We start from the raw sequence: 17,921 nt of genomic DNA, 5'->3' as shown, positions 1-17,921 counted from the left end.
ATGGGTGAAGCCCCTTGGCCCCATAAACCAAACCCACTGCCTGGCCTCCTTCTCCAGCCAGCTCTGGGGAAGGGGCAGGAGGGAGGCAGGGATCTGTGCTCCTCCTAGCTAAAGCCACTTGTTAATAGGCCCTAGATTCCCTTATCCCCGGGGAAAGGAAGGTAGCAATGAGCCCTCTCCCTCGAACGCCCCCTCCCCCCCATATGCCTCCCAGCAGGGCCAGGGAAGAGAGCCATTAGTGTGTGCCTCAGCAGACAATGGGGAGGAGAAGTCTCCAGAGCAAAGGACAACTGCAGCAATTAGAATGCAGGGAGGTTCAGAAGCTATTTAACTGGGTGACCCCTGAGGTCGCTGCATCTGACTCCCATCCCTGGATAAATATTGTATGAGGTGGGGGGGGAGAGCGAGGGAGCCCTCAGAGTGCTGCTCCTCCTTCCACTCTGTTCCCCACCCGACACGGCTGCCTCCAGCCACACACACCAGGAACATTATTTACAGCCCTGACAGTCAGAGCAATCACTCTGCTAACCAAGAGGGAATGGACTTACCAAAAATTGACTATGGCAATTGAAGAAACCAGGGCTGTGGGGAAGGGAGCTGAGCCAACACTGAGATGCAAGGCTTCCTCCACATTCTGGGTCCAGCTACACCCCAAGACCACTGGCAGGTGAAGCTGGCCCTAACTAGTACAGTAAATCAGAAATGGTGCATCCCTCCATCTCTTGGGGGGCTTCATAATTGAAAAACTCCTGGATCTCACCACTACCCAGGTGTTCCTTACAAAGATGGGAACCCTAGCTACCTGCCCAGAGGAAGTGGGACTAGCCACACGTCATTCATCCAGCTGGTTCCTCAGCTGACCTCTAGGAAAAGGCCACCAGCAGGAGAGTCAGCCATAGCAGAAAGGGGTCAGGCTGGGGGAAGAAGAGGAAAGTGTCTGAGTGCGGGCTGCGCCTCGGTCCCCACATGTGCCGCTCCTCCAGTCCTGCTCTAATGCACCCTGACATGCCTCTGAAGACAGAGAGCTGTTTGCAGTCAGCACCGTGATTTGTTAGTAATTATTTCCATGGTGTCACACTGCTGTCACTCTGTTAACAAAGAGACAGGCTGCCTCGGGCTGCCTGCAAGAAAGAATCGCAGAGAAAAAGGCCTGTCAGGCTCCCGGGATTCTCTGGGCTGGCTGGCTTTCTTCCCCAAACCAACATCCTTGCAGGCTTTGGAAGAAACAGTTTTACAGAACTATCAAGTCGGAGTATGTCACCCTTTAGCCAGGGACACTGAAAATTTATCCCACCCACTCACAGCCATCTTTCCCAAGCCCTACTGAGCTAAGCCCCCAAAGTCCACAGATCATTCAGGCACAGGCCACTATACCAGCTGCCTCCTCGAGTTCCCGAGCCTTCATCTTCCAAGACCCCTGCTTCCTGACTCCTCTTCCTCACTGGGGTGTTTGTAGCCTCTCAGGGGCTCTCGGGAGCCCAACACAGGGAACCTATTTCAGACCAAACTGAAGCAGCTGCCCCACTGGCATGGATGGTGGTTAAAGAGAATATGATGGCAGGGCATCTTCCCTCCTTGAATATGCCAACCACAGTTCAGGACCAAAGCTGCTCCGGTGTCAATGCCCCTGTAGTCTCCAGACGCCTGGACACCTGTGAAGAGATCCCCACAGACTGCCCCGTCGTTCCCAGTGCTTGGATCGGTCCGGTATCCACACAAGGAGAACTGGTGGTTTGCTTTAGCACAGAGTAATGTCTCCATTACCCTGGCTGGGCATTAGAGGACAGATTGGCAAGCGCTGACAAAACAGAGGTCACTCACCTCACAGGCATGGAAAGTTGGGAGATTAATTCTCTCCTCTCACGGAGGGAATCAGACTCCTGGACAGTGGAAGGGAAGCACCAATACTGAGAAACCCCTTCCCTGCCAAGCAGCAGTAGCAGGAGAGGGAGACAAAAGCCCACAGGCCCTACAGAGGCCTTGTCAAGGTGGCAAGGGCCATTGCCCCCCAGCTCCCACGGAACCCCACAGGATAGAGGAGCCTAGGCAAAACCAAGATTCTTCTGGCACCAGGGTCCAAAGGGCAGAGGGCAGTGCTGGCTGCATGCACTGGAACGTAAACTCTATGAAGGCAGAATGTTTTAGAAGTTTTCTCTCTTTGCTCACTGCTATATCCTCAATACCTAGCATAGTGTGAGACAGAGTGGGTATTTAATCATCTGCTGAAAGAATAACTAAATGGGTCAGTATGGCTCAAAGGCCACTTCCACAGGCCTGGGGCCAGCCTCTCCCTCAGAGAATAGAGAAGCCAGCGCAGATTCCAGAAGAGATAGGGAGGCCACATATCCAAAGGACTGGGGTTAGGTTTTAAAGTATGAGGGAAATTTGGGCAAGCTGATAGGCCTCGGGAGATTCTCATACCAGACTGAACATTCACATGCTCATTTGACAACCATGTACCAAAGGGCTAAAGAAGCTATATAGTCCAACAAAAGAATACATAGAATACATAGAAATACAATGGAACACTATATGGCAATGAAAAGGCTGAACTACTAATATATACAACAACCATGGAAGACTCTCTCATATGTTATGTTGAGCAAAGGAAGTCAGACATAGAAGGGTACGTTTTGTATGATTCTACTTATTGGAAGTCAAGAACAGGCAAAACGAACCAAAAGTAAAAGAAGTCAGAACAGTGGTTACCTGACAGACGGGGAGCATTACTGACTGAGAAGGGGCACAAGAGGATTTCTAGGACGATGGAAAAGGTTTTTTATCTCGATCTGGGTGGTGGCTGCACAGGTACGTACTTGCATAAAAACATATGGAGCTGTACATTTCACGTCTGTATGCTTTATGTACCCTACTGTGCCTATTTCATATCAAGATTTCTAAAAATAATAGAAAAAAAAAGGGGTTAGGTCTCAAGAGTCACACAGAGTTTTTTTAAAAAAAAAAACAAACACAGAAATATCTCACCCAAAGTAAAACATTTTCCAGGAGCAACAGTGTCTCCTTCTCCTTGGGCGTTCAGGGGACAAGCCCTCCAGCCTTCACTCTCTAGTTGCCAGAGGACAGAGGAGCCCAAACAAATGGCCAAGGCCTGGGAAGGTCCAGAAATATTCAAAACACAAAGAAGTGCAGCCCGAGTGCCAGGCCTAGGAGGTAGTAACAGCCTCTATGCCGTCCCAGGTGAGCTGTGGGGAAGCAGAGATGGAATATACGGTCAAGCCACGGCCCCAGCTGGTTCTGAGGCTCTCTGATGCAGCCTGTCAGACTGGCAGATACTGCCACAAAGCATAGAACCAGACTTCCAGAGACAGTCTCAAAGAGCCACAGGACCAATTTCTTCCTGACAAGCCGGGCAGACACTGGCTGAGCTACCCCAACTCTGAGCTATGCAAAGGTCTCAAGGCCTACAGCCCCTGCTGCCAGCAAGGAGGAGGTGATAAGACCCTCACAGATGGTCAAGGGGAGTATAACTCTGGGGGCCAGTACTTAGGCAGCAGCACTTGCCTCAGGCCCAGTGAAGCAGTAAAGGGCCATCCAGTCAGCGGCTCTGTAGCAGGCTAACGCATGAGGCTCCCACCACCACACACATCTCAAAGCCTTATCAGCTACGACACAAATGTCTTTATCTTTTATCAGGATTTTAAATAAGCAGAACTTCCATTTCAGGGGTTCCAAAAAAAATCACTAGAGTGCTTTAAACCTTCTTTCACCTTCCTAGTGGATGAGGAGATGAGGCCAACATTAGAGTCCCACCACTCAGCCTAAAAGTGCCCAGAAAGTAGATCACCAGAGGCTCTGCTTGCCAAGGAGGGGCTGAACTTACTGATCAGACAACAGAGCTTCTCCCCAGTGCCCCTCCAGGTCCAAAGTCCTTCCAGAGCAGACCAACTGCCCCAAACTCCCAGGCTCTGAGTTAAGGACACAGGCTGAGCTGCCTGTTGACCTGCAGCTCCAGGACCACATGGAGAAGAACGGAAAGGGGGCTCAGGCAGGGACCTAGGAGTCCCCGTGGACTCCACAGAAACCTGCTCCTGCCCTAGGGCCTGCCCATAGGAAATGGGATAATCCCACTAAGCCCACACTCAGGAGCGCCTTTACTGCTAGTACTAGGCACCAAGACATGTGCCAGAGGGAACTCTCATGTGTCTGTGAGTAGGCTGGCCCCAGAGGCCTGCAAGCTCTTGCGGGGAGGCGGGGCACCCCTCGCTCCTCAGAGCCCAAGAACTCTCGGCCCAAGGAGCTGTCAGGCTAACGAGGCTACCCCACCGCCACTCCATCTGAGCGTGGCAGGCCGCACCGCACGACTGGCTTCAGGTGGCTCTTCCTTAATTAATGGCATCCCAGGCTCTGCAGGGAGCTTCACCCTACAATGAATGGCCCTCTCTCATTAGAGGCAGGCCTGCCATGATGTATTCAGGGCGAGGGCCAGGATTCATTTCCCTGTCTGTGGGTTGGGGATGGGAGGGAGGGGAGAGGCAGCGGGGAGAGATTTATATCGAGTGACTTGGATTAGCTGCAGCTGAAACATGACCCCATCAACTCAAGCTGCCTTCTTGGGGCTAACCCGATGCACCTCTGCTGACGAGAGGGCTCTAGGGAAGCTGAAGGGAGGGCAGAAGGTCTGGTTCTTGTTCTCTCTGGGCTTAGGCTACAGCTCGAAGGCCCAGAATTCCTTTACAACCTCCAGAACCCCCTCCCCACCCTCCACACACACTCAATATGCACTGGGAGCCTGGCCTGACTCTGAGCCAGTCTTGCCCACTGAGAGCCTCTTCATGGCCAGGAAGCTGACACACTGGCCTCCGAGCTATAGGACTGCCCATGGCTGGCGGCTGGTGGCTGGCTTTCCTAACTACTTTGTGTAGGAAATACCCACCCTCCCTCCCTACTTCAGAGGAGGAGTGCACAACATAGTAATGCCCCCTTATCTGCTGTCTGGGCAGGATCCAAGAACATTATGCCACAGGGCATCTCAGACCTCAGGCCACCCAGCACTAGGGAAAAGACAGGCATTGGTCTGACACAAAAACATGCTGTCGGCTATCACCTCACCATAGTGAGCCTCTATGGTAGGGAGATTCTGTACAATACTACTCCTCTCCACCTCCCTCTGAAGCCATCTCATAGGGATCACAAGACTGAGCAGGGGGACCTGGGGTCTTCTGGGCAAAAGGTATCCACATTTCCAGCATACTTTTCAGAGACTTAGAAAGAAGGCTACCCTGCACGCTGCTATTCACACAGGTGGTTTTAAACCTGGGGGCTGGGTAGGTTCAGGTTGGCAGCAAACAGCACACAGCCCTACAAATTCCCCCTGTAAATCCCACTGAATTTGACATTCAGTGTTGCTTGTGCTTGGGATAAAAATCACACATCAGATCCTATCCTCTACGCACTCTTAGCCCTCTTAGAATGCCCAATTCAGGGGCACCTGGGTGGCTCAGTCGTTAAGTGTCTGCCTTTGGCTCGGGTCTGATCCCAGAGTCCTGGGATCAAGTCCCGCATTGGGCTCCTTGCTTAGCGGGGAGCCTGCTCCTCCCCCTCCCCCTGCTCATGCTCACTCTCTCTGTCAAAATCTTAAAAGATTTTGTTGACAGAGAGAGACACAACGAGAGACAGAACACAAGCAGGGGGAGTGGGAGAGGGAAAAGCAGGCTTCCCGCTGAGCAGGGAGCCCGATGCAGGGCTCGATCCCAGGACCCTGGGATCATGACCTGAGCTGAAGGCAGACGCTTAACGACTGAGCCACCCAGGCGCCCCAATAAATAAAATTTTTAAAAAAAAGGCCCAATTCACTAAGAGAGCTGGAGAGTGGGCCCTCACCTGCCCCTGCCAGCCAATCAGAAGACTGCTCTGCCAGCTTGCAGCGTCCCTAGGAAGGCCAGGGCAGACTGCCTATCATCTGTACACACACCCACTCCGTGTCATCCACGCTTCTCCCTGGCCCTCGTGGAAGAGCATTCATTTTCCCTTCCTTCCCTACTCGGAAAGAGATGTAGCTCAGTTCCGCTTTGCTAAGCCCTATTTGGCAATGTGTCTAAACACATGCAAACTTAATTAGTTCAGGAGGGGAGCCCAAGCACTTGCAGTGACAGATAAAAGTATCTGGAAATGAGACCAGTCAGGACTGCCAGGGAGTTCTTACTCAAGCCCCTTCCCCCAGCAGACTGCTAATCAGAGGTGATGCAGCTCAGAGCTGGGACCAACTGGCCCACCCATGGGCAAGGGGCAAGGTTTTCATGAGCTTAGTGATATGATGAGAGCCCCCCACATGCTTCCAAACATACTACAGGAGATAGGTATCCAAAATGATGCTGGCAGTGGTTTCCTTAAAACAGATCTGAGGACTCATTCATTTGTAGCTCATCAAGGAGGCTCTCAGACAGCCCCAAATCATCCCTCACCACACCTCCTGGCCAACCATGCCCCCATATCAAAATAAACCTAACAGTCCAGACCTCCACCAACACCAGACCGGGTACCAGCAGCCTAGGGTGTCAGAGAACATCTGCCACTCAGTGCAAACCAAGGCAAGAGGGAAGGGAATTCCCACCATATCACAAAGCCATTGGCCATGAAGGGCAGAAGCAGATGGGCAGATGGCATAGTGGTTAAACACACGGGTTCTAGGGCCAGAATGTCTAGGTTCAAATCCCTGTCACAAACTGGTTGTGTGCCCTTGACAAATTACTTACCCCTCTGGACTCTAATTTCCTCATCATTTATTTAAAAAAAGAAAAAAAAGTTATAAAAAGAATTTAATTCTCAGGACTGTGATAGAATTAAGTGAGATAGGGGCGCCTGGGTGGCTCAGTTGGTTAAGCGACTGCCTTCGGCTCAGGTCATGATCCTGGAGTCCCTGGATCGAGTCCTGCATCGGGCTCCCTGCTCGGCAAGGAGTCTGCTTCTCCCTCTGACCCTCCCCCCTCTCATGTGCTCTCTCTCATTCTCTCTCTCTCAAAAAAATAAATAAAATCTTTAAAAAAAATAAAAAAAATAAATTAAAAAAAATAAAAAAATTTAAAAAAAAAAGAATTAAGTGAGATAATGTGTAAATAGCACAGCAAGACTCCTGGTATGTAATAAGTGCTCGATACATGCTGGCTATCTTTATTATCTGATATAAATGTCTCCAGAGCAATCCCAGCCCTCAGTCTTAGAAGGCACAATCTCTCAGAGAGCCCTTCAGCCAGCTGCTAGGACCAAACTCCTCCACAGCCCAGGCCTGTGGGCCATCTCACACAGTACCCACCATGGAGGGAGGACCCAATACCCCGTGCTGGCAGTGAGAAAATCCAGGAGCTTCCTGGCATTAGCAGCATAGTTCTCCAACCCCTCACACTCAGGTTGATGCAGGAAGGCCCAAGATTTCCTCTTCTGTTCCATTCTCCCGGAATATACCTTCCATCGATCCTCTGTCGTTCTTCCTGAGTACAGATTCCACAGGCTCACTCCATTACTGAGCTGTCATTTATTAAACAAACATTTATTGAACAACTACTACATACCAAACATTGTCCAAGATTATAATGGTGCCCACAATCTAGTGAAAGGTACAGATAGGTAGAGGCAGACACAATACAATTTCATGTATAAATAAGTACATGTGCTCCAGAAACACAGGAAGGCACCTAGAAATTGACATTAAGAAGGATCATGAGGAAATGGCCAGCTAGAGCATCCAGCTGGGGTTGGCGGGGGGGGGGGGGGGGGGGGGGGGGGGGGGGCGCACAGAGAGTACTGAAAGATGAGGTTCGAGAAGTAAGCAAGAGCCTTGAGGCCTCATTAAACAGCATGACTTTGCCTTGAGGGCAAGAGGAAGCCTTGAAAGTGTTTCGTAGGCATGTGACTTAATTTGCTATAGTTAGGAGAATGTCATGGGGGTAAAACTGGAGTCAGAGAGACGACTTAGAAGACTTCTGTAATCCAAGAAGAATATGGTGACCTGAGGGGCGCCCGGGTGGCTCAGTTGGTTGAGCACCCAACTCTTGATTTTGGCTCAGGTTGTGATCTCAGGGTCATGGGATAGAGCCCCGTGTCAGGCCCGGGCTCAGCAGAGAGTCTGTTTGAGATTCTCTCCTTCTCCCTCTGCCCCTCCCTCCGCTTGCACTCTGGCTTCCTCTCTCAAATAAATAAATCTTAAAAAAAAAAAAAAAAAAGCACCTGGTGACTTGAACTAGGGCAGCTGTAGCAGGGATGGTAAGAAGGCAAAGACTTTGAGAAACCTCTGGCAGGAAGAATCAACAAGATTTGGCAATTAATTGGTTGTGGCTAGAGAAAAGCAATCAAGGATGGTTCTCAGGTTTCTGACAGAACTACCAGACAGTGGTTCCAGTCACAACGTGAGAGCAAGCTGGAGGACCAGGTGTTGGGAGAAAGAGGACACCTGAGCTTTAAGGGGCCTGTGGCATCCAGATGGAGATACAGAAATAGGCAGTTGGATGTGAAAGCTTGGGGTTCAGCTGGCAGATAAGCAGACTGTTTTTCTCCAGCAGGATCTCTGCTGCCATGTCAAAGATGGAACCCCTCTATAGAGACATTCCCTGCCTGGGTAGGCAGAGAAGACAGAGAATTGGAGAAAGAACCCTAAACGCCATGAAGAGCTTCAAGAACCACAAGGTAAGGCAGGTAGGGGAGGTAGGTCAGGTAGGGGACGCAAGCTGACCAAGGGCCAAAGCCATAAAAGTGACATTTCTTAAACAAGTTGAGAAGGAAAATTAAATCTGTGCCCACTAAATTAAAACCCACCTCGGCAGGATCTGTGACTACAGCATCCAAGGCCACAGAGTATCAACTCATCTGGCTTTGACAAAAGATGGACACAAAATGATTCTGTCGGGACCGAAGCAGATTTCTTTTCTCCAGTGGGATTTCTGCTGCCACTTCAGTTCCCATTTCTCAGTGCCTCACTAATCAGGCCCTTTCCAACAAAAGTGATGGGAAGCTGGTTGGGGGTGGGTGTTGGGAGAGAGGGGAAGGGCAGCAACGAGAAGGAGCCGTGGCTCTGGGAAACTAGAGTGGGAAATGAAAATATTTGCTGAATTCCTGAGACTTAGTTAATCTGAAAATGGATGTCAAAATAAGAAGTAAGCCCCATACTAACAAGTTGCGGATGTCAATTTAACACCACCCTTGTCAGGCTCCTCAGCAGCCTTTACCAGGTGCATAAAAAGGTGATGGCTCTGATGAGAGCCATCTGACGAGAGGTTCCAGGAACACCGATAAGCTGTGCACTGTCACGAAGCACTACTTAGGTTTCCTCTCTGGCTGTTTTTATTTTGTTACACATTTAATTAAGAGCCTTCCCAGCAGTTATGCGGAGTCCTGCTTCTAAAAGGCAGCCACAAAGCTCTCCTCCCCCCAGCCCCTGCTACCTGACATCTGCTTCCCTCCTGCATATTCTCTTTCAGAGCTTCACTGGTCTTTTCAATGCAAACACAAACCAGCTTATCGAAGTCTGCCCAACCTATCTCTTTTAGAAGCAACATGGTCTTAGAATTCATGTCTGTCTAGCTAGGAGTCTACCAATTTGGGTCTCAGTTTCAAATTCTGTTTTGTTTTGTTTTTTCCATCTATAAAAGGGAGCTATCACCTTCTACCAGGGAAGATAATTAGGAGGACTGAATGAAATATGGTACATGCTCATTAAAATTTGGTTTCAAGGGGCCTGGGTGGTGCCAACTGGTTAAGCGTCTGACTCTTGGTTTTGCCTCGGGTCATGATCTCAGGGTCCTGGGATGGATACCCATCTCAGGCTCCAAGTTCAGTGTGGAGTCTGCTTGAGATTCTCTCTCTCCCTCTCCCTTTGCACCCCCCCCAGCTCATGCTGTCTCTCTCTCTCTCTCTCTCTAAAATAAATCTTTAAAAAAAATTTTTTTTTTTCTATATGTCTGGATATAGACCCAATCCCTCTTCTTGATTACATCGGTTCTTATGAAGATGCAAAGCAGCCTCCTGAGTCACCAAAATCTGTCCCAGGCTCAGTGGGCCGAACTGGTGCTATAGGCCAGAATGGGCCAGACCCAAAGACAACACCCTCTGAAATTCCCTCTTTGTCTCATGGAGAAACCAACTTAGGAGGCCTGGCCAGAGAGTCCCCACACAGACGCACAGGGAAGTTTTCGTACACACACATATGTACGTGCCATCCCTAGTTAACACAGGAGATTCTGAAATGTGGGTGTCTGGGATATGAACACACCAGAGTGAAATCCACTTGGAAGAGTGGGAGTCCTGGGAGGCTATCTGGAGACACTGGGCCTCTGGACTGGGCCACATGAGCCACAGACACTGGGTATCAGCCTGAACCCCAAACAGCTTCTCTTATGCTACGTACCTCCACCTCAATTCCTTCTCTGCTTCAAGTACTCGGAGCTGCCCAGGATGTCATAAATAAGAGCAACAGCCTTCCTCCTCCTCACCTTCTCTGTGGAACCCTCCCCTGATTCATATCTGCTTCCAGATCCAGCCTCTGTAATTTCTCTGACACATGAGTGTCATCTGGGAACACGGAGATCCTCTGGAGCTCTGGGAGTCCTGTGCGCAACCTAGAGTATGCAGTCAGTGTGTGTATATGACCTGAGGGATGTGTGGGTGCTTCTGTGATCTGGACTTGTTCCTCCTGTCTCACCTAGGGAGCTGGTATCCAGTAGCAGGCTTGACATCCACCTGAGTGCGTAACTTCACCTCAATACCCAGCATCCAAAAGGCATAAAAAAGGACCTTGGTGAGAAGATAATGCCTAATTTGGTAGGAAATGTCACTCTGGAGCCACTATTCCTCACCCCCGACCAACACCCCACCTATGCACAAAAGCGTACACGCACGCACGCGCGCATGCACACACACACAGAATGCCTGCAGCTGCCTTCGGTCACAAAGAACACAGAGATATCGATTCTATCAATCCTCAGCAAACAGTGCCCCCACAACCTCCACCCCATTTTAGCTCCCTGGGGGCTGTCTGAAGCCAGGTATCCATGAGGATAGACAAGAGGCAAAAGTGTCAACCTAGCAAAGGAACCAGTTCTGTCTTCCATAACCAGGGAAGGACCAGGGGACAAAGGAGAAAAAGCAGTGGGGACAAAGGAGGCTGGGGAATTGGACAGCTCCCTAGAAGCAGCCCTCTCTCATCCCACCGCTGGGCCTGCAATTCAATCATCAGGGCCTTGTACCCCAGATAAAAGGGGAGCACAGCAGAATGGTTAAGAGACAGGACCCTGGAGCCAGGTTGTCTGGGTTTGAATCCTGGCTCTGTGTGTCTTAGGCAAGTTACTTAACCTCTCTGTGCCTTAATTCCCTTATCTATAAAACAGGAATAAAAGTACCAAGGTTTATTAAATGAATTACTATTTCTAAAGCATTAAGGGTAGTAAACACTATATATTTCTTATTAAAAAAAAAAAAAAGGATCTTCTTTTAACTCCTTCCTTCCAGGGCAATAACATGCAGCCCCACAACTGGAAGGACTGTCCTGAGCAGTGGGACCTGGCAAAGGCAGGAAGGCCCTGACAACAGTCGTCCCGGTAGGGTCCTTGACAGGTCTACTCCCAGCTCCAGAGGCAGAAGGCAGGGTTCCCAGTCCTCTTTTCACCTTGGCAGCCCCAAAGATCCAGGGACTCCCTGACTCAGCTGCCCTGTAGGCTTGGACGTGTAAGCCTGCAAAAGGCGACACCTGGTCCCATAGCTTCCAAGCCCTGCCAGCAAAGCAGTGCTTCTCATACTCACATGACTTTCAAGTCCCAGTCTCCACAAGTGACAAAAATTGACTTGACGTTTGGATCTAAGAGGCCTTCTTTCGCCATCCACTCATCGACCCTCTGAAAAGTACACAAGAACAGATGAGATTTTCCTTTCTTTTTTTTTCTTCCCAAGTCTGTGAAGAGCCACACCAGTGAAACACAGATAAGCTGCTTGTAATCAGAGCAGGAGAAAACTGTAATCTTATCCAGCCATGGCTCCGCTCTGGGCTCTCAGCCTTGGCTCAGGGCTATGGGGTCACCGGGAGGATGATCCCTGCAGGAAGATCCACAAACCCGAATGAGTGGGGAAGGGAGCCCCTCCACTGCCCCACTGCCCCACTGCCCCACTGCCTAGCAGCCCACCCCAGACGGGATAAGGACACATCCTGGTAAGTCGGTCCTCAAAAGCAAAGCCTAGCACAGACACAGGATGCCCTGGGCGATGAGAACAGGCTGGAAGGAGGCCCTAAGCAGGAACTTCAATCCACAGGTTCATTCATTCCCTTATTCATTTCACCCTCCCACCAAAGGTTTATTAACCAAATTTATGAATTTGGTTATTCCCCAAATGACAGTGAAGTTAATTTTCACTGTGAGTCTAGCAGAAAAAGCTTCCTTGCTGGGACAGAACCCCACCTTGATCCCTGGGGTGGCACTGCCTGCTTCAGTCACTGAAAGCTCATAAACTGGCCCAGATTTTATGTTTCTCCTCTCCTGGTTGAGGACTCAAATTCAAATTCAGTGGACTCTTTTGAAGGCTGAGCTCAATTCCTAGACAGGGACAAAAACTGCTCCTAAACATACTTTAAGTATTTCTTTCCCTTCATCCCTTTGATCAGGCTTATTATTTGCACTCACATTGGAAGTACAAATACTAAAATCAGTATATAATGAGAGAATTATCAGAAAGCATTCCTGAAGCATTGCCTATTTTTCAGAAGATCCCAGGTATGGGGTGAGAGTACAGCAGATGACCACCACGCCACTCACACAGAAGGATTAGCTTTTAAAGGCTACATTGCAAAGTAGCCAGAAATGCAGGATTGAAAGTCAAACACATCTGGGTTCTAACCTTGGCTCTTCCATATCCTGGCTGTGTCACTGATAGGAAGTCATTTAAAAGTCATTTAACCTCTCTGAGCTTCAGTTTCCTTCGTCTATAAAACGAGGTAGGATGACTAACCTTACAGGGTTGTTTTGAGAATTAAATGTAATAATATATTAAGTGCCTACCACAAAATAGACAGTAGGCTGAGAAGGCGAGAAAGGCAGATCATCATAATACAATATAATAGATGCAGCCCTGGAGAAGTGACCAGAATGCTATAGGACCAAGAGGAGGAAATGACTAGCTCTACCTTTTACAGAGAAAGGAGTCAGAAAGGAAGGCTTCAGGAAGATGCCAACCGAACTAGGGGACTTGGTGGTTGGGTTTCCCAAAAGGGTGGAGCAGAGTAAAGGATATCCCAGGCAGAGGCAGAGGCACGATCATTTTGTATTTGAGAAGCAATTATATGCTCAATGTCTGCCTCCCCCACCAGACTGTAAGCACCATGAAGGCAGGGACTTTTATTTGTTTTATTCACTATCTAAATCCCTAACTCAGCAGTGTCTTCTCAATAGATACCTGCTGATTGACTGAAACATGAGTAGGGGATAGTGTGACCGATGTCCAGTGTAGAAAGGAGGGACAGGAAATGATGCTGGGGGTTAGGCGGGTCAGGCTGTGAAGACTCCAGCAGGTAATGGAGAGCTCACTGAAATCATGAAGTAAGATTACTCCTAGCAGGTGTAGGCTAGCTCCCTGGGACATCTCAGAGATCCTGGAGGCCTGGTCCATACCATAGCAGTCTTGGAGTAGGGCCAAGGATTCTAGGTCATTCCATGGCTAGAGCAGTCCTACCTCTCAGGAGGTCAGAGCTGCTCCTTAAGCCAGACTGTGCAGACCCTCTTCACAGTCTGCACACCGGAGAATCCCCCTCAGCCCAAGAGTCTCCCTAGCAAGCTAAATTCAGGACCTTCCACTGCGGAATGGCTTGTCTCCCCAGCCACTATGGCCCAGTTGCACAGAAGGACATGCACAACTCACATTCATGTATCCTTTCCCAAGACTCTACATAAGAAAAGGAATAAGGCAAACCTAGGGCTCCCTATCTCATCTAACCCTGCCCCAGCTCACTGGCCTTAAATCCCTGCAAGGTAAGCGCCCCATCTTGGAAAAGAGAGCAAGACAGGATTGTCAGGAGCCAATGCCCAGCAGGACCTTCCCATGAGAAGCACTTAATACTCACAGGGGTCCTTGGAAGCTTAGGACCTAGGCCATTCACTCATACAATAGGTATTTAGTGAGAACCTTCTACTTTAAGCCTGTCCAGAGAAGTGATACTACATTTGTCCTGTAGTATCACTGTCTTTTTCTGTCCTTTTCCTTCCCTTCTCCGCTTAAATGGATAAAGAGTTAGAGGAATCACCAAGGGAGGGGGGTGGGAGGATGGGTTAGCCTGGTGATGGTATTAAAGAGGGCACGTTCTGCATGGAGCACTGGGTGTTATGCACAAACAATGAATCATGGAATACTACATCAAAAACTAATGATGTAATGTGTGGTGATTAACATAACAATAAAAAATTTTTTAAAAAAAAAGAGAGGAATCACCAAGACAGTCCCCAATCAGCTGGGCTGGCCCTCCCAGCTACTGAAGATCTAGCATGAGTCCTCCCTGGACTAAATGAGTCAGGCAAACACCTAGTTGGCCACCTGCTCAGGGCCTTGGTTAGGACAAGAAGTCAGCTTTTTAGCTATATGACCAACTCAGGGCTAATGAGACAAAGTAGAGCCCATTCTGGTCTCCTTGCCAGAGACTCCCTATTCAGGCTGATGCCAGCAATCTTCCCTCTTCACCCACAAAGTATGCTCAAGTATCAGAAAGTAGCTTTGTGGATAAGACTCAGAATCCCCTGAGCATTCTGCTCCAGGCTGGCCTGAGGTTAGCAAGAGGAAGCCTCCTGAAGACCATCGCTCCCTGTCAACCAGCACAACTGAGGGAAAAAAAAAATCCCATAATCTCAATAGCTCTGGTTCAGTGCTGGCCTACAGCAGACATCTTCCTCCTCAGATCCTGGCCAGAGACATTCCTGGGAATAGCTAGCTGCCTGCAGTCTGGCCTCCCTCAGGGGGCAGGCCCTGGCTGGGACAGAGGAAAGAACGGGTCGGTCCCCACTTTCTCTTTGAGTCTGGTCTTACAGGGAGCAGTTGATGCTGAGGGGTCCCCTCAATCATAGGAGTGAATCTCCCCTCAAAAAAAGAGGGTCAGTGGGGCTGGGAGACACCTCAGAACTCACCTTCTCATCTCCCAACCTACTGTAGGTACCCTAACACTGACCCGACCCAGAGCTTGACCAGTCAGAGAACCTAGGCTTGTACACTCCCAGAGACAGGGAGCATACCTGCCACTGGGTGAGCCTAAACCTGACTCCATCCTGAGGAGCCCAGGAATTCGGTCTGCATTTCTCTCTCCCATGGGACAGGGCCTCTTGGCTAAATAAAGAGATCTTCCTCCCTCTCCCTGCTACCACCCAACTTCCTCTAGGCTGACTACCTAGATGTGCCCTGCTATCCCCCCCACCCCCTACTCTGCTTCCTCCTGTGCTTTGATAGGGGCTGAGCTTTAGGTTTACTGGTCTTAAAGATAATAAAGCATCTACTGGGATCCACAGGCTTTTTCTCTTCTCCCCTCCCCCTAGAGAGGAGGGAGGGGGAAAGGGACCTTCTCCCTCCGTGAAAACCCCCAGGCCAGAAGGGGTGGGAGACAAGCTGAGGCCAAGCCCGGCCCTTCCTTATTCCCTCAGGCTGGAGCACAAGAAGCAGCGTCTTAACCTTTTCCAGCTCCCGGAGGAGAACATCCTAGAAGTGTGGTCTCCGCCAAGGGTTCTAAAGCCTTTCATTTGATTTCCCTCACATAGGCAATTGTCGTAATTATTCTGATTCGGAATCATTACCCAGCGCAGCCTCTGCACCCCTGACAGGCACAATGCATCCAGCGGCAGGCTGCAGTGGGGCAGGCGGGCCCAGCGCCCCTCCTGGAGGAGCCGACAGCAAACAAAAGCCATCAATGGGGAGTTCTGGGTGAGTTAATGAAGCGCTCACATGCCACAGGCAGCCAACACTAAAGCTAAACAAAAACACCTTCAGTCCCCAGGGCTAGTCCTGCGGTCCCACGCTCGGCTCCCCTCTTCCCCGACCCATCCAGCACCGGCTGCCCACGCTGTCTGGCCCAGGGCCGGCGGCCAGGAGGGGGCGAGGGCCCTGTGTGGAACTCGGGGCAGCACTGGACATCTTGCCAGTAACCCTGACGGGAACAGCTGGAGATGACAGATCAATGGTTCAATACTCTCAACAGCATGTCACCGATGTGACAGCAAATGTTATTCTAATCAAGCCATAATCATAGTCAAATTACACGGCTACATTCTCAGGAGGGGAGGGAGAGAAAGGCAGCGGGAAAGGGTCAGAGGTCAGGAATTAAAGGTCACTCAACCTACCTCCAGCACTTGCTGCAGGCTCGGCTGACCATCCACCATGGCTTGAATAATCCCGGTGAGCTGAAAGGAAAGAGAAATAGCCAATAGGTGGAACTGCAGGGTGCAGGGTCTCAAAGCCAGACTGGATCCTTTCTCCTTCTAACCATAAAAGACTCTGGCCTGCAATACTTTTGGCTCAGAACCTGTCAGAAGCCTTGGGAATGAAGTCCCAGGACATAAGGTGAACTTTCTCCACAACATCCTGCCCCGAGAGAGGAAACACATCTACATGCTGACCACAGGGTGTGTTTCATACCCATTTCAGCTTTCACTTTGAAAAGGAAAAAAAAAAAAAAAAAAAGATTTTATGTGTCTTGTATTCAATAGGCTCAGTAAATCCCTACAAATTATGATCTAAAGTAAATTCACCTCCCAGCTTCACAGAAGTTCCTGTAGACCTTGAGGAATGCTCACATAGGACAGCAACACTTGGGTTCAAGTCTGGGTCTCGATGTCCAGCATTTCCCCATCTAACACCAGAGAAGAGCCCGGGGAACCCCACAGGCATCCACCCTTACCGTGAATACCTGGGTCCTCAATACCAACTAGGCAAGCAAGAAATAGACACCTCTTTTTTTTTTTTAAGATTTTATTTATTTGACAGAGAGAGAGAGAGCACCAGTAGGCAGAGTGGCAGGCAGAGGGAGGGGGAGAAGCAGGCTCTCCGTTAAGCAGGGAGCCAGACGTGGGGCTCGATCCCAGGACCCTAGGATCATGACCTGAGCCAAAGGCAGATGCTTAACGACTGAGCCCCAGGCACCCCAAGAAATAGACACCTTTAACTGATTGGGAAACTCAGACGGAAAGGCCTAATAAAGGAACCTGGTCTAGAGAATTTCTGACTCAGGCCTATGCTCACCCAGGTCAGGCCTAGGTTCAAACAAGCTTGTTGCTTTGCTTTGTTTTGTTTTGAAGTGAAAATATCCCTCGAATACCGACTAGGACAGACTGCCTCGGGGACCTGAGGCAGGAGGCCCCTATCCACAGACCTGGACCCAGCTGGAAATCACCATGCCCAATGTGCCCCTGGCTACCCCTACAGAGAGCAGCAGCTCAGGCTTGCTGGGGAACTTCTTTTTTTTAAGCGTTGGGGGGGGATTAAACTCCAATTAAACTAAAATTACATTTAATGAATATCAAATACCCAGCTCACAGGAACCGCTGGCTCTAAGAGGGAAGTTTAGTTTCTCATAGAGACTTACATGGAATGGTAATACACACCTTTTAGGGAAGAAATTTTCATTTTAAGAACGCTGAGTTCCTCTAGGTGGGTTTCTGTAGTTCATCAAGTCATTATTAGGTGGTATTTTAAGGAAGTGTAAGGACACAGCCACTCTATTTTATATTCCAGAAACTGTTTTTATATTAATCTGTATTTTAATTGGGTAACAGCTGCTGCCTACAGACTTCCCATGGTCTAAAAGGAAAATAAATTAGAAAGATTAACTACACTGTTGTTTCACAAGGCTTTAACCCACAGCATGCCCACCCGGCTGGTACCTCCACACCCTTTCCTTGCTTGGGAGACCAAAGAACTGCCCAGCAGAGGGAGGGCCTGAGCCAAAGAGAAGAAAAGTTGGT

At 49.6% G+C, this 17,921-nt stretch overlaps 1 protein-coding gene across 5 annotated transcripts in view; it reads right to left on the bottom strand.

Moving 5' to 3' along the window:
- Window positions 1–17,921, bottom strand: part of ERI3 (ERI1 exoribonuclease family member 3) — a 126,948-nt gene that overhangs the window by 70,739 nt on the left and 38,288 nt on the right. For all 5 annotated transcript variants that reach the window (XM_035018761.1, XM_035018757.1, XM_035018758.1 and 2 more), the window contains 2 exons: window positions 16,302–16,361; window positions 11,746–11,837 (listed from right to left, as the gene is read on the bottom strand). In XM_035018761.1, coding sequence (XP_034874652.1) covers window positions 11,746–11,837; window positions 16,302–16,361 — 152 coding nt within the window. The remainder of the gene's footprint in view (window positions 1–11,745; window positions 11,838–16,301; window positions 16,362–17,921) is intronic.

Source organism: Mirounga leonina, unplaced genomic scaffold (assembly GCF_011800145.1).
Source record: "Mirounga leonina isolate KUSES-001 unplaced genomic scaffold, KU_Mleo_1.0 Mir_173, whole genome shotgun sequence".
NCBI lineage: Eukaryota > Metazoa > Chordata > Mammalia > Carnivora > Phocidae > Mirounga > Mirounga leonina.
The sequence above is the reverse complement of the archived record's forward strand: the minus strand, read 5'-3'. Positions and strand labels throughout refer to the sequence as shown.